Source organism: Pithys albifrons, chromosome 1 (assembly GCF_047495875.1).
Source record: "Pithys albifrons albifrons isolate INPA30051 chromosome 1, PitAlb_v1, whole genome shotgun sequence".
In the NCBI taxonomy this organism is placed as follows: Eukaryota; Metazoa; Chordata; class Aves; order Passeriformes; family Thamnophilidae; genus Pithys; species Pithys albifrons.
In genome coordinates, this window is record NC_092458.1 from 118082938 (window position 1) to 118108366 (window position 25429).

The 25429-nt window shown below is 40.5% G+C and overlaps 2 protein-coding genes across 2 annotated transcripts in view; one reads left to right on the forward strand and one right to left on the reverse strand.

Moving 5' to 3' along the window:
- RPGR (retinitis pigmentosa GTPase regulator) overlaps positions 1 to 11662 on the reverse strand; it is a 45196-nt gene extending 33534 nt beyond the window's left edge. Inside the window, exons 1-4 of the mRNA XM_071568862.1 lie at positions 11456 to 11662; positions 11019 to 11166; positions 8718 to 8843; positions 2671 to 2763 (exon numbers count right to left, since the gene is read on the reverse strand). Of these exons, the coding sequence (XP_071424963.1) occupies positions 2671 to 2763; positions 8718 to 8843; positions 11019 to 11166; positions 11456 to 11662 (574 nt within the window). The remainder of the gene's footprint in view (positions 1 to 2670; positions 2764 to 8717; positions 8844 to 11018; positions 11167 to 11455) is intronic.
- Positions 11663 to 14554: 2892 nt separating this feature from the next.
- The window catches only part of OTC (ornithine transcarbamylase), a 29701-nt gene continuing 18826 nt past the window's right edge, over positions 14555 to 25429 (forward strand). Inside the window, exons 1-3 of the mRNA XM_071565426.1 lie at positions 14555 to 14631; positions 18752 to 18890; positions 19478 to 19559. Coding sequence (XP_071421527.1) covers positions 14555 to 14631; positions 18752 to 18890; positions 19478 to 19559 — 298 coding nt within the window. The remainder of the gene's footprint in view (positions 14632 to 18751; positions 18891 to 19477; positions 19560 to 25429) is intronic.

Sequence of the window (25429 nt, forward strand, 5' to 3'; positions counted from 1 at the left end):
AAAAAGATCGGACCTTAAAAACTTAAGACACTCAACCTGATGATGGTTCAACACAATGCCACAACTCCTGGAATTCACCATTTATGGGATGTATGGCCAGACTTTGCGGACAAAGATTTGGGCAGGGCTCTCCCCACGTGGGTGTGCCCTTCCAGCCTGCGCAGTGGATTTTTAGGTGAGGCTCAGCGTGCGCAGAACTGGCCCCACCGTTTAAGTCCTGAGGTTCATCTGCCACGGCCGAGCGAGCTTGGACAGTGACAGGGAAGTCCTTAGGACTGTCACAGTACCTGGTACTAACCGGGGCTGACCCTGCTGAGCATCCGAGATCTGACGGGATGGGATGGCAGGGAGGCTTTGAACTGCCAGTGGATGGTCCACACTGAGACTCGGAACTCAGGACCTTGGGATTCAGAGTCCAGAGTGCTCTCCTTTACACCACAGGACCATCCTGTATTTATGGGATATGACTCAAATAATATATCAAGTTGCAGGATAAAATGCATTAGTTCCCTCTTATTCTCTTCCCACTATCTTAAATTGTTAAAACCATACCAATTCTTTTGTCTTACCATCCCTATCTCCGTTCACTATGCACACATTCCTTTTTTGCTAGACTTTTACTCTGTGCTGCCTTCTTACTGAATTCCTAAGGACAGGCCTATCTGGTCCAGTGCCTACATTTTTTACATTTACCATCCAGTCTCAATTTCAACTCAGTTACCATTCACCCATTGCAAATGCTTCTCTGCAGTCTGGTCGCTTTGAAAGACTGGGAATGCATGTGAGAGGAGTCAAGAATTATTTTGCTGGGAAAGAAAGAACACAGAGGTGCCTCTTCTCCCATAGCAAGTGCACTCCCATTTCAGAAACAAAAGAAAAAACAATCTGTCTTTTCCATCCTCTTTCCACTTACTGATCATTGCCAACAATTTATCTTCTCGCAGTCTTCTCCGTGTATCCTATACAATGCCCTTAAAACAGCATTATTTTTACATAATATATATTTGATTGCTTTTCCATTGCACTTGCCCACGACAAAGGCAACAACTATACCTTTTACAAATCCTTTTTCAGTCCCTCCAAATCAACTTCCATTAGCTCCATAACGTTCAGATTAAGGTCCCTTCTATCACCTACCACTTCATCAAATGAATGTATCTACTTACACATGAACTGCCTCTGGTCTATCACACAGACACAACCACAAATTGTCCAAATTCAGGTTCCTGTCTGTCCTATCTTACCTACCACCACCATCAGGCTGAAAACATAACACTTCCAATTCTGGCTTCGTCCTACAATATGAATTTGCTGCTTTATATGTCAAAACTCTGTCCCCAATTTCAGAGACAATCTTAAATCAGCTCTTCAGAACCCTCTGCTTCCCAACCTTCCTCCTACTTAGGCTAATCAATTGTATTTGATGAAAAATGCTGTATTTACAATGTTGCTGGTGATTTTTCATAACCAATTTCATTAGTCTCAAGTCAAATCCCAGGGGGTATTTGCTCAGAAAACATGCGCTCAAAACCACTTGGCTCCAAACAGAAATTGAAGTGTGTCCTTGCAACCCCATTCCCAAAGCCAAGTGATGACCACAAGCTAGTGAAAAAGTTCCAGAACTTTCTCCTGCTATCACCAAGAGAAGAAAGATACCCTCCTTGTGACTTTTTTCAAGGGATGCCAGATCTGCTTTCAATTGCTGTCATCTTCTCTTCATCTTTTATTCTCCATTGCAATTGGACAATAAAAACAAAACTTGACACCCAATCCATTTAAGCCAAGGTAAGAATCAATCTCTCACACGGCTGACAGAACATGTGAACCTGACAGTAGCTGCATTCTCCCTCTGAAGTGAAATAGAGACAGGAGCAAATAAAGGACAGTAGAATAAACTAAATCAGGAAGAACAGAGTTTGAACAAGAAGGATAATTTGTTTTTAACAATAAGCTAACAGATCGATCTGCTGGCGGAAAGGATGAAGATAAACATCTAATGGTGAAAAGAAATGTGTTAATGGGATAGATCTGTCTTGACATAAGTAGGGGGATAGGGAAAAGTATTGACTTAGTTTTGTTTGACAAGATAAAACCAGCTAGGAAAGATCAAGAAGATCACAGTGCAATGAAAATGTATTTTACAACACCTAAAAGAATATAGGCATTTATTTTACTGCTTCATACAAAGGTATTAACATTTATGCCCCCTTGGGCATTTCTTTTACTTGCTAAAAACGTGGCAGTACTTGTAAAAAGTTTCTGACAGACTTTTTTCATTTACAAACAGAAAAAGAGACATAAGGGTTACACAATGCTGTTGGAACTCTAACACATAGACAACAGTGCAGAAACCAAGTATCTCATTATTGTCTTTGCAGTAACAGTGAAGATGTGGTTTGTCAGAAAAGGCTAATAATACATTTTTAGCCCTCAAAAATAACAGGATTCTATATATCTGAAATAACCTTCAGATGCAAAAGGACTCAGAATCTGGAAGTGATGGAAAACTGATCAGGGATCCTTTTAAGCTACTTTATGATCTTGTGCAGTAATTATTACACGTGATAAGTAAAGATGGCATAATCAGTTATTTTGGAATTGCAACTTATGAAGTACCTTTTCACAAGGGTCTCCTTTCAAAAAGACAAAAAAAAGAAAAGTTAAACAAACCTTTAACGCACGTTGGTTTGCTGACAGTGGTCTTTGATCCTAGTCCTAACTGGCCCCAGTCGTTACTGCCAAACATGTAGAGTTTACCTTTCTCTGAAAAAGAAAAAGCACAGACAGAACCCATACAAGTGTTAGAACACCTCATTCAAGACAAGCTGGTCATTTACACTGTGGTATTAGTTACTTCCTTTTTAATGTGAAGTTTAAGATTAGGCAATTCAATACTTAAGTATAAACATTAATTAATAGCCTTGTGATTTTTCATTTCAAAAATATTAATTGGATTATTTAAGTCAGGAATCTCCAGTCAGAAGAAGGGACAAGAAGAGAATAAACATCCTCTCCTTTAATTGTAACACAGATAAAAGTGCTCTTCAGAAAACAAGATGTTGTACTCTTGGACAGACCCTGCAGTTCAGAAACCACAGTATCTATAGGCCTTCTTATAAAATACCGTGACATTTAACTGAGCACACACATCTTTTACTGCAAAGACAGGAATGAGGAATGCAGCTTTATGACTAATACAAGAACAAATTTGTAATATTCAGCTTGATTTTTAGGGTGAGATATTTCTTTTACTGCTAAATGTTTTCTCTTAAAATGTCTTAATTTTTAAATCTGCATATAAAGAAGGAAAGCAAAAATCCACCACGCAGTCAGGGAGTTTTGCAAACCTAAATGCAAACAGTAGGTTACAAATCTTCAACACAAGCAATGCCAGAATTCTTTCAGAAGTTCATGTGACCTGTCATTGAACTTCCAGGTTTGACCACGGCAAACAATGAACTACTGTAATTCTAAATAACCAGAAGATTCTGAGGATGATATACAAACAGATGAAAATTGTGTCATCAGGCATGCAAATTAAACAGACAAAACTGACTGCTAAAACAATACCTTAAAATTAATGCATTTAATTTCATTTTTTATACTATTACCTCTGTAAAGCTGTAAAATTCCCATTGAAAGATAAACCCCTTGTTCCAATGAAATCCTTGCAAAACAATACAAACTGATTTGTCAAAATAAAACAAAACCAAAACAAATACAAAAACCAAACAAAAACAAAAAACACAAAACAAAAACAAACGAAAACCCCAAACAGAACCAAACCACAACCAACCCCAAAAAACCCCCTTTTACCACTGATAAAAGGAGTTTACTTTTAATGAAGTTCTGCAGAGCTTTGTGAGTTAGGACTCCATCATATTGTCACTCTAGTCATCAACAATTATCACATGATCACAATGCACAACAGCAATTCCATGTAGTAATGGCAAAATAATATGTTTGTAATTTCAGTAGTGAAGATGCTCCATGAAAATTCTGATTGTGATTTACAAAGACTTTGAAATACGATATTGAAATGTTTAAAATAGAACAAAAAATTCTGTCTTGTAACATTATTCGAATCCAACTATTTTCTTAAATATAACCACACAGTTTGAAAAAAATAAGAAACACCACCCCCCACCAACAATTGGCAATAACTACTATCTAAAGTCCCAATAAAATTGTTAGATTTGACAATTCTTGGCATAATATGTGTCAATATTACATCTTTCCAAGAAAAGGGAAGGAAGTCTGAGGTCAAGTCTGTGCTCAGAGTGTTCTACTAATAGCATTTATAGCACCATCTCAATTTTTATAATGCAATCATGTCAAAGCACATGCAGAGCTGTCTGTCACTGAGAGCAAACGCACCTTAACAGAAAGAATTTTTATTAGCAAATGGCATCTGTCCTACATTGGTATTGCTTCCTCATATCCTTGCTTTATACTGTCTAACTGCCTTTATAGAACGGCAGTACTTCTGTGGAGTATGATCCCAAGCTGCCCTAATTCAATTTAAGCACATTCTCTTTTATACATGCAAAATTCAAACAGGTCATACTTTTCATCCTATAATCTGCTGTTTCTTATACCAGTCTTTAAATTCTCAGTCAAGAGGCTTAATAGATGAGAAGAATCTTTTTACATTCTTTTACAATTGAGTGACAGTCTTTTATAAATTCAGGCTTCCTAGCAGTATAACAGAAAATAAAAAAATATGGGAGGCAGGTAATTCAAACATTGAATGAAAACTAATAGGCACTACAGAGGAACCTGAGATTAGCTCAGTTGGCTAAAACTTGGTGCTAATAATGCCATTCACTGAAGAGTTGTATTTGATGATCCTCATGAGTTCCTTTCAACTCAGAATGTTCTGTGATTCACAATTCTGATTCAGTAACAGTGATAAGAAACCTAAACAAATGCCTGTAATGAAGCAACATTTCTGGGTCTCTACAGCAAATCAGGCTTTGGAACAGATATGATGCAATCTAAACTGGACAAGAAATATGACATAATTTTGCATGCAAAAGGCACTGTTTTCGTAACTGCACACTGAGATATCTCCAGTCATCACAACAGATGCACTGAAGTGAGAATTAATCCAACAGTAGATAAAAAGGCAAGGACTTTATTTCAAAACTGTAAATTCAGATTGCTCTTGGTATTTTTTATTTCCACTTTAGTGCTCTCACCCAGAGATTGTGGCCACTGGCCAGCTGGAACGGCTGATACAAGGCAGGTCCAGCAGAGTGAGATTATGACTCTGAGCAGACATGAAACAACAGGATATAATGAAAAGGGCAACTCAAACTGTTTTGGTGATGAAAACTCACTTCCAACACCAGTTTCCATCTTAGTACTGATGCAAAACTGGAGTGTTTCTCCAAAATATTTATGCACTGGCAGGTACACCAGCAGATGTCTCACCAACATCAATTCACGGATTTTAGGGAAACCACTTATAAACAGTTTTTGTGAGAGACTTCAGGAAGAGAGTGTCTCTTAACCAGTACATTTCTCATGAGTAGCTGCTACCACAAGTGTTTGATGGGAACCCCATTGGTCATGTGATTCTCATGGTTCATGAAGTGCTAATACAGGCCCCGATTTGGCAGCTGGGGAGAAAACACCAGCTGAAATCCCATATGCTTCATCATAGCAGGCAGCCAAGTATACCCATCACCTATGCTTAAAGGTATGTTTTACATATTCCCCCCTTTGCTTTCTGAATCATATTCGTGTGGGAGAGAAATAAAATGGGGAGACAATGTACAGACATTGAGCATTTACTGAAAGATTGTATTGAGAAACTCTATCTGAATAAGATATAAAAAGTAATATTTTGAACAGAGTATCATATGTCAGGCACCATGATTTTTTCTGTCCTATTTTCTTTTATTTTGTGGTATTTTTTATGCTATTTTGCAAATAAACTATTTTAACAGTTCATTAAAAATTCATATACAATTCAAATAGCTCTCAGAAAAATGGGAATGACATCAGCTTTGTCAGGCAAGTTGTGATATTCTCAAAATAAAAACTTTATTGAGCAACAAGAACAGTCATGCTTAGGACATTTCGTGTCACATAAAAAACCCCAGTGCATCAACACAAATGTGTACTAATCTTTCTCATTCTCCCTTTGCAGTTGATGCAAAAGATACTGTGCCATGTTCTGATGACCTGCTGCTAAGCAGAATGACCAGAAGAAACATGGTGTCAAAAATGCTGGAGAGATTCCAAGGTCTCTTTGTTGAATGTCTAATGCCTTTCTAAACCCCAAATTATGAGTATACTATCTTCCTGTGGTTCCATATGCACCTCTTTTCACTCCTACTTTCACAATTGATACTTCTTTCTTTCCTTTTACCCTCTTGCATTGGGTGCTTCAATTCTTTCCAGAGCATTAAGTTCAGAAAACGTGTCTTCACTCATCACCATTTTCCCCCTTGTGAACAGGATCAGTCTCTGATCAAATGAGGGCAAGCTGCCTAGGATACTCTAATCAAGGCAAATAAACAATAAGACAGTTGTTAAGAGTTCTGTAGGAAACACAATTTAATAAACAGGTATTGGAAGGAGATTCCTACAAATATGCATATCATCACTTCTTCACACCCGCTCCCAAGAGGTTGAATAAATTTCTTTACAGAGTGCAGTTACAGAAGATGCAGGGGATGGACTGTCAGTAGTCCTGGCCCAAAAAGTATAGAAAGGGAGGAAGAACTACTATTAAACATGTTACAAGTGATACTGGAAGATATACTGCTCATGGCTGTGTTAAAGACCTAAAGACCAATGCTTAAAAAAATTCCTGCTTGAACATTTTATTGGCATTTATGCAAATAGTAGACAGCAAATGAATAAAGAAACACAAATGCCAATCTCAAACTCCAGAACTGGAGAAGGAAATGTTTCTTCAAGCAGCTCAGCAAACCAACTCAAAGCCAGCAAGTAACCATCACTGGGCCTTTCTATTCCAACATACAGCCACAGCAGGTACATAAAATTCTGGACTCTCAACTCCTGACCTAGCAAGCCAAAGGACAGAATGTCTTGTATTTATTTTATGCTTTTCTTCATCAGAGTCAAATGAGAATATTGATGCTAGATTAGATGAAAGAAATATTTGAAAGGTTCTGAATATTTTGTTTGAATGCTAAATACTAGTTATTTTCATTAGTATTCAGTCAAGATTCAGTGTTAGATATAGCTGTTTCTCTTGGCCAAATCCAGCATTAAGGAATGTCTTGTATCAGTTTGTGTGATTGCTTTACTTATGATTGTTGAGATAGGTTAGTGTAAAATTGATATATTTCCATTAGATTTGAATCTACCTTGTATTTGCACTGATCCCTACAAACACAGGACCCACTCCCTCTTCCAAGAAGCAGAAAAAACAGAGGGAGAATTTTGTGACCTGTAAATAATGGCTAAAATGAAGCATGCACTCACACACCTGCTTGAGATACCTTTCCTTCCTCGGTGATGTTTGTCTCCTATCTCTTCCAGGTCAGATTCAGCTGAAGAAGCTCCTGGTTTCCCACAAGCTCTGTACCCTTCTTAGCAAACTCATTATCATCACGCACCTCTGGAGCGTTTATGTAGTTCAGTGTCAGTCACCAAGGGCTGTAATTCCACTGTATCATCCAACTCCATCTAACAGCAGAAATGTGAGGTGCACGTGGGCATGCACAGGTTTGAAGAACAAATGAGGGACAACAGTTTTCTTTTTCCTTCTTCATTTTTTTGTGTGACTCTTGCAGTTTCTCTACCTTTGCCTGTCATTGTTCCATAATTTACCTTCACTTTTCCCTCTACAACAACCTAAAAACCATTTTGGCACCAAAAAAGCTTTTTACTCATGCTTCTACAGTTCTTTCTTCTCAAAAACTTGGAGAAAATAAAGAGCCAGTTATCTAGAAGCTTCCCTGGTGATGTATCTGCCCACTACAACACCTAAGGAGAGCTACAGAGACATTTTTAAACAAGCTGCACATATTAAAATAACAAAGGCAAAGACTGGTGCTGCATGAAAATCTATGCAAGCTGACTTCTTCAAAGCTTTATCTAAGTAGTCACTATTACAGTGGCATGGGAATTAGGGGATTGTTGCTGATCAGGGTAACAGGGCTGGCACAGGCACATGCCAGGAGGCAATTTAGATCAACTAGTTTAAACAGAGAACTACACTGGTGTTCCTTTAAACTGTGTGCAGGCATATAAGTGTACATTTAAAGATAAAAATCAACAGGAAAATGTCCAAATATATAACCTTTTATCACACTGATCACCCTCACTACAAGAAAGGTTCTTTAGTGTGTCCAAAGAACAACAGAACTGGTGAAGGAGTACAGTCCTGTGAGAAGGGCAGAAGGAGCTGGGGTTGCTTAGCCTGGCAAAAAGGACTCTCAGTGGACATCTCATGGCTCTCTACAGCCTGGAAGGAAGTTGTAGTGAGGTGGAGGTTGGTCTCTTCTCCCAGGTAACAAGTGACAGGAGGAGAGGAAATGGCCTCAAGTTGTGCTAGAAAAGGTTTAGGTTGGATATTGAGGAAAATTTCTTTGTGCAAAGGTTTGTCAAGCATTAGAATAGGCAGCTCATGGAAGTGGTGGAGTGCTGGTGTAATGGCTGGGCTTGGTGATCTTAAAAGTCTTTTCCAACCTAAAATATTCTATGATTCTGTAAACTCCATTTGCAATACTGACCTGTAATAATAGCAGTATGTTCATCTCCACATGATATAAGTACAGGCTTGTCATTTTTGAACCAGAACTTGCTAGGAATATCTTCTGCAAATTTGCTCTTCCCAAATGTGAAAACAGCACCTGATTCTAAAACACAAAAAGATAATGTCAATTCTACTGAAAGCAAACTTTGTCTCAAATTTTGTAACAGTCATGTTCTATCAACTGAACATTTTATTTTCCTATCTTTCTCTCCTCCCTTCTCTCAGCCTTCAAAACATGGGTTTAGTACAACTATTGTTTTATCCGAACATGAGGAAGAACTTCTTACCTGTGAGTGTGACAGAGCACTGGGACAGGCTGCCCAGAGAGTTTATGGAGTCTCCATTTCTGGAGATATTCAAAACTGCCTGGACACAATCCTGTGTAACCTTCTCTAGGTGACCCTGCTTTAGCAGGGGGGTGGACTAGATGATCTCCAGAGGTTCCTTCCAACCCCAGCCATTCTGTGATTTTGTGATAAGACCATGATCAATAAACCTCTAACAATATCACCCCAAAATAAAGTCCAGGCCCTTGTAATCTGTCTGGTTTTCTCAATTCTTCCCACATTCAAAAGTGCCAGCAATGTTATTTCAAAACACAGAATGTTAACTCTTCATTCGTGTTTTGGTTAAGCATGTGGCTTGATACAGAAAACACTAATTTTATAGAAAAATGAATGAACTTGCAAGTTAAATAAATTTGCCAGACAATGTGGCAAAGCATATGTAGACCTACTATTTTAAAATGCCAAAGCCTCTGCTACAGGTATACATTTTTTTTGAAAACAAAACAAAGAATAAAACAAACATTTTCCTTGTACATTTTTGTCAACATGTAACAAATGTTAATAAATACACAAAGTAACAGTAGACTCCTTCTGAAAACATGGAGGCATCTTAATGTATTAAATTTCAATGAAAACAATTTCATCAATAACATACACCTCAGCTCCAAAATCCCAGAGTTCTCTCTTAAACTGTAAATTTGATACAATTTAAAAATAATTATTTTATGCAGAAGTTTTCTCTCTTTCCAAAGACATGTTATTTTATGTATTAGATGCAGGAGACGTGTGTAAATTGTATTTATTACCTCACTAGATGTTTTTCACTTTCACTTGCTTACTTACTCAACAAGCTTCTGTGCAGGCAAACTCAAGCTTTTCAAATTAAGAGTTGAGTTTTCCTTATTTTATCTAGACACACCTGTAACCACAGACATACTAAAATTAATCTGAAAACTCTGGTTTCTGTTTTAATCATCAGCCAGACAGCCATGCAGCACATCTGAACATGCTTAGTGATCTATTTGGCACTTGTGCCAGAGCTCTCTGTTTCATTTCTTTTCCCTTCAGAATATACATATGTATATTCTTTATCAATGTATACAAAAAGCTGTCAAATTCACAAATCTTGTTTGTATCTTGTTTGTTTCACAACTAAGTCACAACATTTCACAACTGGACATAACTATTGTGTGCAGTTGTGGGCTCCTCAGTCAAACAGGGACATGGTTTAATGAAGGGCAACGAGGATGATTTGGGAACTGGAGCATCCCACTTATGAGAAAAGGCTGATAGTGCTTGGCCTGTTCAGCCTCGAGAAGAGATAGCTGAGAGGGGACCTCATCAATGTGTATAAATACCTAAAAGGAGGTGTCAGAGGATGGACCAGGCTCTTGGTGGTAGCAAGCAATACAAGAGGTAATGGGCAGAACGTGATGCACAGGAAGTTCCACCTGAACACGAGAAAGAACTTTCCCATGCAGTGCCCGAGCACTGGGACAGATTGCCCAGAGAGTGTGTGGACTCTCCCTCACTGGGGATATTCCAGCACCGCCTGGGGCGACCCTGTGGAATGTGCTCTGGGATGAGCAGGGAGGTCGGACCAGATGACCCACAACGGCCCCTTCCAACCCGACCCATTCTGTGCAGTCACCGGTTTGGTAACTGCGCCCCATCAACTCTGAGAATTAAATCCCACAGGACATAACCGAGGCGGTGGTTGTCCTGGGCAACCAGCGAATGTTTGAACACCGCCCTGGGCCAAACCACGACACCAATTAATCACCAATACTCGGTACTAGCCTAGCCCCCCGGGTGATGCCCCCCTCCCACGCCGGGCTCTGAGGACGCCGAAGGCACCGGCCCTGCTCGGCCCCGGGGTCACCCTTGGCTCCCCCCGGCTGCGGGAGGCAGGCAGGGCCGGCCACGGGGCAGGGGCGGCCACGGGCAGCCGAGTTCCCCCGCCAGGCCGGGCCCGGCCGGGCCGCACTCACCGGGCACGGGCAGCTCGTCCCCCGCGGCGGGCGCGGCCATGGCGGCCGGGGCGGGCCGGGCCGGGCGGGCAGCGCCGCCTGGCGGCCCCTGAGAACGGCATCGAGCGGGGAGCGCCGGGATGGGATCGGGGACAGCATCACTGTCAGACTGGGATCAGGGAGAGCATCACTGCCAGGCTGGGATCAAGGAGACCATCACAGCCAGGCTGGGATCAGGGAGAGCATCACTGCCAGGCTGGGATCAAGGAGAGCATCATAGCCAGGCTGGGGGTCAGGGACGGCATCACAACCGGGCTGGGGGTCAGGGAGAGCATCACAGCCAGGCTGGGATCAAGGAGAGCATCACTGCCAGGCTGGGATCAGGGAGAGCATCACAGCCAGGCTGGAATCAAGGAGAGCATCATAGCCAGGCTGGGGGTCAGGGACGGCATCACAACCGGGCTGGGGGTCAGGGAGAGCATCACAGCCAGGCTGGGGATCGGGGACAGTATCACAGCTGGGCTGGGATCAGGGATAGGATCATAGCCAGGCTGGGGGGCAGGGAGACCATCCCAGGCAGGCTGGGCATCAGGGATGGCATCACAGCCAGGCTGGGGAGTCAGGGACAGCATCACAGCCAGGCTGGAAAAGACCTCAGAGGCCATCGAGCTCAATCAATGAGCCAACACCACCTTGTCAAGTAGGCCATGGCACTGAGTGCCCCATCCAGCCTGTCCTTAAACACCTTCGGGGGTGGTGACAATGCCACCTGCCTGGGCAGACCGTTCCAAAGTCTAATCATCCATAATGGGAATAAATTCTTCCTAATGTGCAATTTAAATCTCCCCTGCTGCAGCTTAAGATGGTGTCCTCTTGTCCTGTTGCCGGTTGCCTGGGAGAAAGAGGCCAACCCGCATGGGGCTGCAACCTTCTTTGGGCAGTGATAGAGAGGGATGGGGCAGGAGGCAATGGCTTCAAACTGAAAGAGGGATGACTAAGATTGGATAAATGGAAGAAATTCTTTGCTATGATGAGGCATTGGAAAAGGTTGCCCAGAGAAGTTGTGGATGCCCCATCCCTGGAAATGTTCAAGGCCGGGTTGAACCCTGAACAACCTGGTCTTGTGGAAGGTGTTCCTGCCCATGACAGGGGGTTGGAACTAGATGAGCTTCCAAATTATTCCATTCTGTGACTTAATGATAAGAACCACCTCCCTTGAAGGTCCCTGGTGAGTATCATCTCTATCAGAAGGTTGCTTTCTTGTCAGCATCCCTACATGCCTGGACATCATTTTTGTCTCCCTCCTCTGTAGCCTGACCCTGCCTGCAGCTCCCCAAGGAGCCATCTCTCACAGGGGCTCTGTTGCTTCACTGGGCTGCTGGTTCTGTTGCTTGTTTGCTGAGTGATTGGAGGGGCTTCAGCTGGGAAGAGTAGGAAATGGCTCTGAAACTTTGTTTTGTTAACACTGTGGTTCTGTGGTCCTAAAAGACAAGTTTCCTCTGTATGATGATCTCTTACAAGGAAATTGCTCTGTATGGTAACAGGATCAGGCAGTCCTTGTACAGGTAAGTGATGGGTTGACCTTCAGTGGACACCCAGGTCCCCACCAAGCCACTCTATCACTCCCCCTTCTCAGCTGGACAGGGAAGAGAAAATAAGATGGAAAACAATTCATAGGTTGAAGTAAGGCAGTTTCCTAAAGTGAAAATGAAAGGTTGAGTGCACTGAAGCAAAGGAAAAGAATTATTCTTTTTCTTTACTTCAAATAGCAAACAATGCTTGGCCGCTTCCTGGGATGCAGGGCTTCAGCACATGTAGTGATTGCTCCAGAAGGCAAACATGGGAAATCACAAATGCCTACCCTTCCTCCTCCTTGTTTTAGTTTTTTTATCTGAGTTGACTTCATATGTTATGGAATGTCCCTTTAGTCAGTTTGGGTGAGCTGTCTTAATTATGTCCCCTTCCAGGATCTTGCTCACCCTCAGCCTACTGATTGGGGGGAAAGTTCAAGAAACAGCACTGATGCTGTGCTAGCACTGCTCAGCACTAACCAAAAAATTTGTTCTGTTATCAGCACCTCTCTATCTGCCAGTGCAAAGCATAGCACTGCAAGGGCTGCTGTGGGAACAATGAACTCCATATCAGCCAGACCCAATGCAAGGAGTGACTTGACAAAGGCGCACTGGCACTGTCCCCTCCCTGTAGGGAATGTGAAGTAAGACTGAAGGCCTTGGCACCTTGACCACATTTCCTTTCTCTGCTGTTTTCTCTCCTGGGTGTCAATAATGACACATGAACAGTCCCCAGGGGGTGGGCTTGAAGGTCGTGGGAGTCATTTTCCAGATGACAACCAAGAGGGAAAACATGGCCCAGCTTTCTTCTCTTTCTATTCTTTCATTTCCTTCTTATTAATTTCTGTTGGATTTTGCTTCTGCCTGACATTTCCCATGGCAACTGCTGCATTTTCCAGGCATCTCAGGGTTGGTTCAGGTGTGAGGGGTCCTGAACAAATCCCACCAGGACCTATCACCATGCATGACTTTTTCACAGCAGCTCTCTTTCTGGGGGAAGTAATATGTGTTAATTATATGTTCTTCATATTGCAATTTCGTCATATCACTCTCCCTGACAGAAACACCATCACCTTGATTTACATTACTATGCCTCTCCTTACACTGAGGAGGAAATGAGAAAGTAATGAGGAAATGAGAAAGTAATGGTCATGTTTCAAAACCACCTACAGTGCAGGTGGCATAAAGTCTTGTCTGACAATTATATTTGAAGGTAGAAATGTAAATGAAATCACTTTAGTATTTAGCAATTGACCAACTTCAGATTATACAGCAAGCAATTTAGCATAAGGAGGAAAGCAGGCTGCAATATTTCAGTTTCTGGGCCCCAATGAGGGCTGGTTAACTCTACCATAGCATAACTGAAAATCTGGTAAAAAAACCAAACAAAACCCAGAAAAATGTACATTTTTTACTGTAGTGGTTCTTCATTCTCATCCGGGTCCTGAGGCATGAATAAGCCTTTATGCCCTTTCCAGCCCCACATCTGTGGACCCAAACCCCTCATTTCGGTTCAGTGTAGGGCCATCAGTCCCTGCCTGGGCTGTGCTAGAGCCAAGGAGCCCCTCATGGCCACAGTCTCATCCCTAGGGGAGCTGCCCTGCTCATGCTGCACCCTGCAAGTCTTCTTTTGCTTTTTTCTATTAGCACATGCTCCTGAACAAATGTTTAACAAAGATGAAATAGCTGCAAAGTGGTGTTGACACAGGTATGATATGATGGGCTCACACAGAAGAGCACAGAGGACAAACTGCAAGTGGTGCAATGGGCTTTGTGAGAAATCTCTGTATCTTTAGGATTTGACCAAGAAAAAGGTTCAGGTCAGGCCCTGCCTGGCCCAGCCCTGGCTGGAACAACCAAAGTGAAGACCTTGGTTCTTGGTTTCCCCTCTTTTTCACAGCAGCACAGCTCACTTTCTGCTTCATACACCTTTCTTTCTCATAACTTGATTTGTGGGACCCAGAGAAGTCTTAATGCAAATGGAAGATGTTGTTTAATGTGAGAAAATTTTTCAACATTGCAAAACTAACAGGAACCATGAAGCAGATACAGCAACAGTTCTGGTAAGCTTATCCTTTAATTTTATCTGGTGTTCTGTGACATTTGGTCGGAAAGCTAGAGACTAAAACAGCTGAATCCTGTGAAGGAGTGAGTGTTTTAGAGAAAGGTGCTGAGGTTTTGCTCTACATTTTTAGTGCCAATTTGCCCCTCAAGGCAGCAAGCTCTGTGGCTTCAGGAGACTGAAGAATTATCCCTTTTAATTTTTGTGGAATACCATTAATACTTTTTGTGGGATTTAGCAGCAAAGTCATGAAGGAATGTTTCTTCTTGAGGTCAGTGTATGCTGCAGGTACCGTAACCAATAAATAACAACCTGAATAAATAACAGGAAATTCTTCTGTATTTAGACAATTATCATGGTCAGTACAGGGGGAGAATTCTTACCTTGAAGCTACAAGCTGAATCTCTCTCTCAGTATGTTTTTGTCTGTTATACACTGGAGGCATACAGGAAAGGCATGAGGTGATACAAGGTTCACAGTTAAGCAGGTAGACCTGCTTCTGTGGCCTGACTCTGGGTTCTTTCTTCGGTCTCATAGCTGTGCCTGTCCCCTGTGATATAAGAAAAGTACCTTTATGACAGAGGTTCAGAAAGTTGCTTCTCATGCTTGTCACATCTCCAGAATCAGATTAAAATTTTAGACATGAAACTTAATTCCACATCTTATGTTTTCAGGTCAGCGTCAACAAGAATAACATTAACAGGTTATGTAACAAGTGATTAATGCTAGAAAACAATGTACAGGAATGTCATATCCACAGGAATTCTACTATGCAATAACTAATTTTTATTTATCCTTTCTACTTTGCAGTAGATGAAATACAAATGTTTTCCTAGTTCTGTAATTTATTTGCTACAGTTTTATGTAGTCCTGAAGCCTGCATGACAATTTGTTTCTTATGAATTTTGGATTTTTCACTGCTGGCAGTGTGTGAAAACTTTCTCTGGTTAGCAGAGGTGATGAAAAAGCAAGTTTGGAAGACAACTGCATTCAAGCTGGTTTTCCGAGAAAGTAATCCAATTTGTTTTGTTCCCCACATAACATTGTTTGTTATTTTCAGGTTTTTTTAACATATCATACCATTGGCATAAGCCATCACGACTGTCTGAGAGCATTACTAGGTAAACACATTATGGTTGATACTGCAGGACAACTTAATATGTATCTCTCTGTGCTAAGAGTCCAAAGTTACTGCTGTTCCTGCTCAGAAAGGAAGAAGCCAAAACTGCTTGACCTCGCAATTCTGCCTGTTGCATTTTAACTCTGTTATGTTGTCTCTTGCTTCTTCTCTGGAATTTATTTTTCTACTTCTGACTCTCTTTCAGAGGGTATGGACAACAGGGAGGAGAACACATTTCTTGAAGGTCATAGCAATAAAACAGAATCATGGGAATATAGACAGCAGGAGCAGATCTCTAGTCCAGCTTTCTGCTTGTAGTCTATCAAACAGCATAAGAGATGAGCTATGTCTTTGCTTAACCACATATTGAAATTCCTCAAGGGTGATATTTTCAAATCCTCTCTGGGTAACCCATTTTAGTGCTTCACTACCTACCAGTGGAGAAATTAGTGGTGAATATTTCTCAATCATGCTAATTGAAACATACCAATGAACAGAAGTCCCTGCTTGGCAGGTTGAGATTAGACAATCTGTAAGTCCCTGGAAAAAAACATAGGTTACAATTAGAAATATAAGGAGCAGCTCTGGAAACAATGCAGCAAACAAGAGTAGGGTGACCAAGCAACAAGCATTGAACCAATTTTAAAACAGGACAAGTATTTTTTTGTTCCCACCAACTGGATAAAACAGCAGAACCTGGTTCCATAAAATAATAGTTATAAAGTCAAAATTATAAAACTAATTTCCTTCAGAATATACACAGTTAATTTAGAGCCAATCCCTTGAATATCAAGTATAAGCCTTGGTCTTCAAGACTGGATTTCGGTAGCTTATCTTGGTTGTTGTTTTTCATGCTGTGGTGGAAACTACCCGACCCATGAATGCCCAGTCATTCTTATAATGTCAGGTATATTCTATTCTGCAGCGGATGAGCACTGAAGTACAGAACAAAATTTTACTAGATCTGTAACACTTGCTTCAAATTAAAAAAAAAATGGGGCATCTGTGTGTTTCCTAATGTTTGGAAGTTCTTTCCTTCACGTTCAAAACAAGCATGAGGACCAAAGGATAACACTGACACGAAATATTAACTTGACTTTCCCAATGATTGTAATGCTAATGTAGATAGGTCTTTCTGGCTTGGAAATGTACATTATTTTAAATGGTACTGCCACAAATATTTATTACTTCAGTCACACGCTTTAGATTGTATTTCACTTAGGGGTCACTTTTCAGAGACACTCCGAAAATATGCAGGAAACATTAATCTAAACCTAGGAAACCAGAAATCCACTTGATTGTCTGCATGGTACTACAGAAAAGTCCATCCCTACTGCAGTCTGTGGGCCTGTGCAGAGACCAGGTTCTGATGGTGCACATTGACAGAAATCTTTGTGGTGCTTTGTGCTTAGCTTAGTGGTATATCCTCTGGAAGTCTGCATAATCTCTGGAGCACATTGCCCTAGTATATGACAGTATATACTGAATTCCAGCAATATTAATCTGCAGGGCACATGCATGGGATACTTCTTCATACATTCTCCATGTTTCTGCTTTTACTCATATTTCTTTTCACTGTGAAAAAAAATTAGTAATGAGAGTGGTATAATGCGTATCTAATGCACTTTAAAGGTATTCAGAAGGAAAACACACAGGATTTAGATATCTTAGTTTAGGAAGGAATTCTGCTACATTATTTGATAATTCATGCAGCTTGTACTGTGATGTCAAACAGAGAGTAATAGTGTGTGGTACCATTCTCTCAAGAGCTGCTCTCTTCCTCCAGTTTCAGTTGGAGTCTATGTCACAAAATTCTGCAAACAAAGACTTTCCCTTCAGGTTTAACTAATATATGAACCCCAAATCTTTGGAAATTTTAATAGACCTATCCACTACCAGGGCTTCTATTCATTGGGATTAACAGAAGAATGAACAGAAATTCAATGTTTTTCCCCCTGAATTTTCCTAGCTGTGGACTCCAGGGCCTGGCAATTGGCAGGTGCTGTAACTGAACCCAGTCTCAGTGGTGAGCTATGGGGAAGCCTATTTGGAAATCCAAAAGCAATAGCTGCACTCAGTCCACTTGTTTGCATTGTTTTGGTCTCCATTTCATTAGATCAATCTAAAAATGCTGCCTTTAATTAAAAAGGCATGTTTTGTTCATACCCATTCAAACCATAGCAAGGGTGCAGTGCAGGCTGTGTAATGCTAAAGAGTCTCTAAGTACAGTCAGTGCCAGAGAAAGGCCTAAGTTGCCACGCTGTCTTATTAATCTTAAGCCTGTGGAAATATGGGCTTGGATGTGACTTTCATTAAGATACTTCATCTAAGCTAGAGGAAATTTGATTGTGGAACTTCTCTGGGTGATTATCAGCATCCAATTTCATGCGATTCTGAAGTCATAAACATGGCTGGAGGCCAGAATGTACTGAATAAACATACTGTACATGCCTGGAACGTCGCTTGTGTGTTACAAGAAAGACCACAGTACGTGGCTATTTGTTGGGGCTTTTTACCCTCTTCCCTAGTGTAATCAACAGATTTCATACACATTTACAGAAACGCCACCATTTGTGGTGGTGAGGATGGAATGTGGCAAGAATCTATTCAACTAGAAAGCACAAAGGGAATAACAGCACTACCATCCATTTCTGTTTTTCTGTCCCTCCAAAGGGCATTTTTGTGGTCGACATGTTCTCAATGTCTTTATTTGATAGGCAGCATGCAGTTGCCATGCTCATCTCAGAAGACAAAAGAAACTCTGTCTAATCTACAGTTTATATTACAATTTGAAACACTGTTACAGAGGTGGTTGATATAGTGCAGAAGGGCATGTTTTGCTTCTGTCTGGCAGTAGGAGTTATTCAAACTAATTAACACAGTCCATCAGTTTGACAGGCTGGGCCAAATGAGGGGAGTGGGAGACACTTTATGTTCTTGCTTACTGGTTTCAGTATAAGTGCAATTTAGTATTGAATGACAAAAAGCTGTTTTGACACAGGTATGGGCCACCAGCTCAAATGAATGTTCATCTGAAAGGTCGAGACCTTCTTACTTTGCAAAACTACACAGCAGAGGAGCTGAAGTATTTGCTGTGGATGGCTTCAGATTTGAAACAAAGGATAAAGCACAGAGGAGAGGTAAAATGCTCTAACTGTCATTTAAGTCACTGAGATGTTGAAATAAGTATTGTTCTGAAGAGTATTGGGAATGAGCCATTCGGCTGTCTTGTCCTAAACAAAACCACCTGAGTTCTTAAATACTGTAAATCATGTGCTACAAATCAAAGAGCCTTCCTGTGAAGTGTTCAGATATATTATTTAAATACTTCAGAGGACTTCATCAATGGAAAGGTTAAACAGCTTTGTGCAGCTAAATCCCTGTTGTCAGCTAACCTCATCCATCCACACATGGTGTACATGCAGCACTAAATGTAGGAAATGGAAGACACTTCCCTGCGTGGAATTAAATTAGTATCTGAGTTTTCCTTAATGCTAGTTCAAATTGAGTGCCAAAATGCAGTTGATTTTGCCCCTAGAACTACTTCTTTCTCTTTACCCTTTCCACTGCTAATAAACTTATTGAAAGGCAGGAGAACACAGCTATGATTTAAAAAACACCTTTGCAACTTTTCTAATGCTGAATTACATTGCAAAAGAAAAAGTATTTCATGTTATTGGTGTATAATGACTATAAAATTGAAACACCTTCATTTTTCATGTTTCAGTATTTGCCTTTGATGCAAGGAAAATCTTTGGCCATGATTTTTGAGAAGAGAAGCACAAGAACAAGATTATCTGCAGAAACAGGTTGGTCTGAGCAATGGCACAGTCAGATTTTGTATGTGACTATTTATGGTGAATATGTACTGAAAAACACTGCATAATTTTGTATTTAGCAATTCTACTCAGGAGAAACCTAAAGTCTGAAAGCAAAAATGGAGAAAAAATGGTACCTAATTGGGTTGCACCTTGCATATTAATGTCACAAACACATTGTTTCGATCTCTGAAATTTTGCCAAATTATTCCAAAAAATGACAGTTCAGAAATAAAATAGCAGGCAGAAGTAAGCATTTCTGGTGTAAGCTCCTTGTTGTACTGGCAAAATACAGATTTCCTAACACGTGTTTCAGTAAGCATCACAAATTTAATTCTGTGCAATCTCTAATAAATGTTTTTCTAATGCATTATGCATTACCATTGTCACATTTCAAAGTATGTGTTTAGGCTGGGATTCACAGTAATGCCTTGATATAAATTAGGGGGAAAAATTAATATGATTACCTACAGGGGAAGATAACTTGATGGAGACTTCAGGGTATTAGCCTAATAAGATCTGGCACTGGAATATTATTCTTTTAGGGTACAGTCCTGGAAATACTGAAACATGTACATATGATGTCTTTATTTATATGGTAGTTCTGAATTCAATAGGACTGCTGAAATAAATCATTCATTGGTTTACATGTTAGCAAACAATAACTATAAATTGGTGATGCATCAAGGAAGAGGCTTGTGCATTTCACATTTAAGTTGACCTGGCATTCCATAGGCTGACCCATCTCTAGTGAAGGGACAGGGAACTTGTTGAGTATTCGCATTTCTTTACAAGGTATAAAGGAGAAGGTAAAAATAATGGAAGGAAGAAGCAGATACAGTTAACTGTAAGGATTTCTGAATTTGCCTGCTAATTCATGCTCTTTAAGTAGGCTTGTTGCTTGCTGTTTTCTCCAGATAATCAGTACTTTATAAATGTGCATTCCCTCTCTGTGAAGACCACCCACCTTTTAAATCCTGAGTTTTAGTCCAGTTTGTAGTTGCCTGCCTTAATGGTACATGGGTAGGTAATGAATTCTCTGAATCTGTTTATCCTTTATTCTTCTGTATTCCAAGGGAAGTACTACTTAGTCCTTGGCTTTTGAAGGCTTCTGGAAGGAGGAAGCTCAGGAAAGTTCAAATGAATTAACTTAAGGATGGGAGTTAATGCACATAAATTCATCCGAGAGGGATTAAGCTCCAGTGAAATAAAACCAATTTATTTCTAAGTGAGAGCTTCCACAAGGGAGTTTAATGCAGTTTAACTTCTGTGCATTAACTTCACACCTTAAGTTAATTGGTCTTAAGTCCCTTAAGCTTAAGACTTTGTTTCAAAAGCAGACTCTGTCTATGAAAACTCTACACATTTCAGATGCTTTTTTAACATAAATGACTTCTCCTTTGGAATTACTAACTCAAAACAAATGTGAGGCCACATGTGTTCCTTTTAGCTATATAAGCTAATTTAAAACCAATTTTCTAATAGCCTGTGAAAGTAGACATTGAAATGGAGTGGAGTGCTTATATATAAAATTATTGAGGTATCTCAAATAACACTTCCCACAAGTTACACCTTCAATATCTTGAAGAAGGTCACTTGCGGTAAAAGGTTCTAGTGATGAGATTAAACAAACTTTGTAACTCTCAGGAACAGGCAAATGGAACTCAGTGGGGTTTGTTATAAAGAAGTAGAGACTTGGAAAGCACTGATTAAAAAAACTCCTCTGTGCAGTGTCTAGGAGATTGTTGAAACATTTTAACACTGTGGAAGTCTGTTCTGAATTCTTTCTGACGCTATGTCTGTAAAGAAAACCATTATTGAAAAATAAATAAACAGAATCACAGAATTATTAGGATTGGAAGTGTCCTCTGAAGGTTGTCTGGTCCAAATCCCTGCTCAGGCAGGGTCATCTAGAGCCATTTGTCTGGGACTATGCCAGAAGGCTTTTGAATAGCTCCAAGGATGAAGATTCCACAACCTTCTGGGGCAATGTGTGCCAGCACTCAATCAATCTTTCAGTAAAAAAGCTTTCTGATGTTCAGAGGGATCTTCCCATGCTTCAGTTTGTGCCCATTGCACTACTGAAAAGCACCTGGCTCTGTCCTCTTTACATCCTCTCTTCTGGTATTCATATACATTAGTAATATTTTCTCTGAACCTTCTCTTCTCTAGGTTGTGCAGCCCTCTCAGCTTTTCCTCATTTTAAAGGTGCTTTAGTCCCTTAGTAATCTTGGTGACCCTTTGCTACCATGGACCTTCTGACTCTGTCCGTTAAGTCCATGTTTCTCATACTGAGGAGCCCAAAGCCAAACACTTCACGTTTGGCCTCAGCAGTGCTGAATAAAGAGGAAAGATAATTTCCCTCCACCTGCTGGCAGTAATTTGTCTATGCAGCTGGAAAGACACACTGCTGCCTCATGTTCAATTTTCTGTCCACCAGGATCCCCAGGTCCTTTTCTGCCAAGCTGCTTCCCAGATGGGTGGCCGCATCATGCCTTGGTGCATGGATTTGTTCTTCCTCAGGTGCAGGACTTTGCACTTCTCCTTGCCAAATTTCATGGGGTTCCTGTTGGACCATTTCTCCTGCCTGTCATGATCCCTCTGGATGGCAGCATGACCCCTTGGTGTATCAGCTGCTCCTCCCAGTTTTGGGTCATCAGCAGACTTGCTGAAGTCACACCCTATCATCCAGATCATTAATGCAGATGTTAAACAAGACTGGACCCAGCACTGACCCCTGGGGTACCACTAGTCACTGGCCTTCAGTTTGACTTTGCACCACTGATCACCACCTCAGGCCTGGCCATTCAGACAGATTTCAACCCACCACACTCTCCACTCCTCCAGTCCAGACATTAACAGCTCGTCTATGAAGATCTTATGGGAGACACTGTCAAGGGACATAATGAAGTCCAGGCAGACAATACCCACTGCACTCTCATCTACCTGTCCGGTCATAGAATCATAGAAGTTTGTCAAGTCAGTCAAGCAAAACCTCCTCTTTGTGAAGCCATGCTAACTACTGATGATTTCCTTGCCCTTAATCTGCCTAGAAATGGTGTCCAGGATTAGCTGCTCCTTCACTTTCCCATGGATTGAGGTGAGGTTGGATGGCTTGTATTCTCTGGGTTCTCCTTCTTGCCCCTCTTTAACTTAGGGGTGACATTTGCTTTCCTCTAATCTTTGAGCATTTCTCCTAGTCATGATTGATCAAAGATTATGAAAACATTAATTGTAAGAGAGCAGTTGACATTTGTGTTTTTTTCAACATTCTGTGCCTCTGAACTGTTTTATTCTGATGACATTGTAACTGTATTGAATATTGTACAGCTCCTTGGGGTATAATACATTGCCTTTTTAATCTTGTCCAAATATGTATTTCTGAAACCCTTATTATTTTACCATTTCTAAGAGTAGTACTGATGTTGTAAGTTTACTGCAGAACTACAAGTAACTTTCATAGAGCAGTGACAAAGTAAATCCAGTTTCATGGAGCCAACTAGATTTATTGCTATCACTGGCTGCTATATTGGAAAGTGTGACATCTCTGCTATTGTACTGGAAAATGTCACCTCTTCGCAGTCAGAATCCCATACTCATTCTGCATAAAATCTTATGTACTTTTTGAAAACAGAAATATTTCACTTCGTCATATATTGCTTTTAAAATAAACATCCTCAGGCATGGCATAAAGGTGAATGCCCTGTTTTTGTTGTAACCTTGGTGTAAAATATTCTAATTGTCACTGTTGCTCTTAAAATATACAGCTGCAGTTATGTTTTAGTGAATGTCATAAATAAATCCAACTGTTTCACAATATGTCACAAGGCAGAAATGGAGAGGAAACAGTACAGGCAGGAAAGCTCAGTGTACCTTGTCTAGTTGTGCCCTGGAATATACAAGATCTTAACAGCTTTACAGAGGTTCACTGCCCCTGGCTGTGGTGGGATTACTCCCAACTCACTCCTGTTACACAGGGGGGTGAGAGGAACATGTTGTCCATGCCTGAAGATTACTACATACAGCCACAGAAATGATTGTATCATTCCATATGTACTAATATAGTGGGGAAGGTATTACATGGCAGGAATACAGGGTCTATTTTCTTTTGGAATGTCTAAGTATTGTTTAGCTTGACCATGGGACAAAGAGGGCAAGCACACTCTTTTAGCTTACTCTCCATTTAGAGGGGTAGCTTTAAAAGACTTCTAAAAACTGCTTATCAGTGTTTAGGCTTCTGTTTTAGGAATATTTTGTAGTTGCTGCTTGGAATAGTTCTTTTTTTATCAGTCTAAACTGAAAAATACTTTCTGTTTTATAAGTCTTGGCAGGCAATGAGGATATTAATAAATGCAAATCCATACATCTTAAAATAATAGAAAAGATCCTTCATTTGAGAAGATGACTGTGTATGTCTCCAGGTTACAGCAAGGCAGCCCCACAACTGTGTATCCAACATGTGAATTAGAGAATTCATTTTGGCCCCCTTGTCCCAGGTACCAGGGGCGGACTGGGATGGAGATTTCACCTATGTCTGTACAACAACCAGCACTTGTGTCATACATTAAGGAGTCTGCATAAGTGAACTCCATAATGTGCCACAGCATGAAGCATAAAACTGTGTATTTTGAAAACTCACGGTAGTGAGGAGTGTGGACATGAGATAATAATCTATTTGGTATGCACACTTAGTAGTTTGTTGAAGATACTACAGTTCATACAAGCATTTAGCACATGGCTTTGGATATGACCAGGTGACAACAAAGAGGATTAGATCTCCCTGTTTAACACAGCACTCTGCTCTATGTTTATTTGCTGAATTGGTGCCTGCATATCTTCAAAAGTCATCATTTTTTATTTTCTACTACTAGTTTGGATGAAAGAATCTGAAGCAAAGGTTCTGTCTCTGCAACTATATACAAAGCTAGTGCACAGAATTCCTGTATTTCCAGATGGAAAGTTTTGGATGGAAATATGTTCTCAGGCCCTGCACAGATGGCCGGTTCACGAGCAGAAAGCCCAACACATTAGGACTCTGCTATGTACACAGACTCCAGGTGGCAGCTCCAACCAGGCTGCCTGACGTCTGGCAATTTTGAGTAAATGGCCAGATTCCTATTTTTCTACCTGGGCATCACTTATAGAAAACACAACATGTCTGTGGGAGCCTGCCTGGACTGTGAATAATCTATCAAAATGAATGCATTTAAAGCCTAAAATGCCTAGCTGTTATATTGTGTGGAACTTGCAGGGATAAATCACTGACACAGTTGTATATGATTTCAAAAAATCCCCAAGAAGCCGGGAAGGAAAAGTTACTGCAAATAACATTTCATCCTTGAGGTCTTGATTTAAAAACTTGCATTCAATAGGTAAGATGTAATGTCTAGGCAACAGTTTGCATACACATTCCCATAAATACAGTGTTTGTATCTGAGCTTCAGAGAGGAGATGAAAGCAGCAAACCAACCTATAGATAGTATATTTATGGCAGCAGAAAGTAATAGTAGAATAAAAGATTTTTCGTTCTTAAAGGTTTGCTACATCTGATTGTAATCTTGTCAAGATTTGGAACAATCCTTAATGACAGCAACAGGAAGGCAAAAATGGGCCCATTCAATAAAATGAATATACACTGGCAGGATGGAGCAGAAATTTGTCCTTCATGTGGAAGTTGGAGCATCATTATTTTTAATTGGACTTCTAAGGAATTGAGGCAGTTAAAGGCAATGATTTGCCAGTTTTGTTTTAATCTATTGCATTTTAAACTCTAGAGACTGATTGAACTGATGTAAAGGGGAAGACCTCACCTCAACCCTGCAGCCCACATAAGATAGAAGTTAACAAGGGTTGCTCTGTGT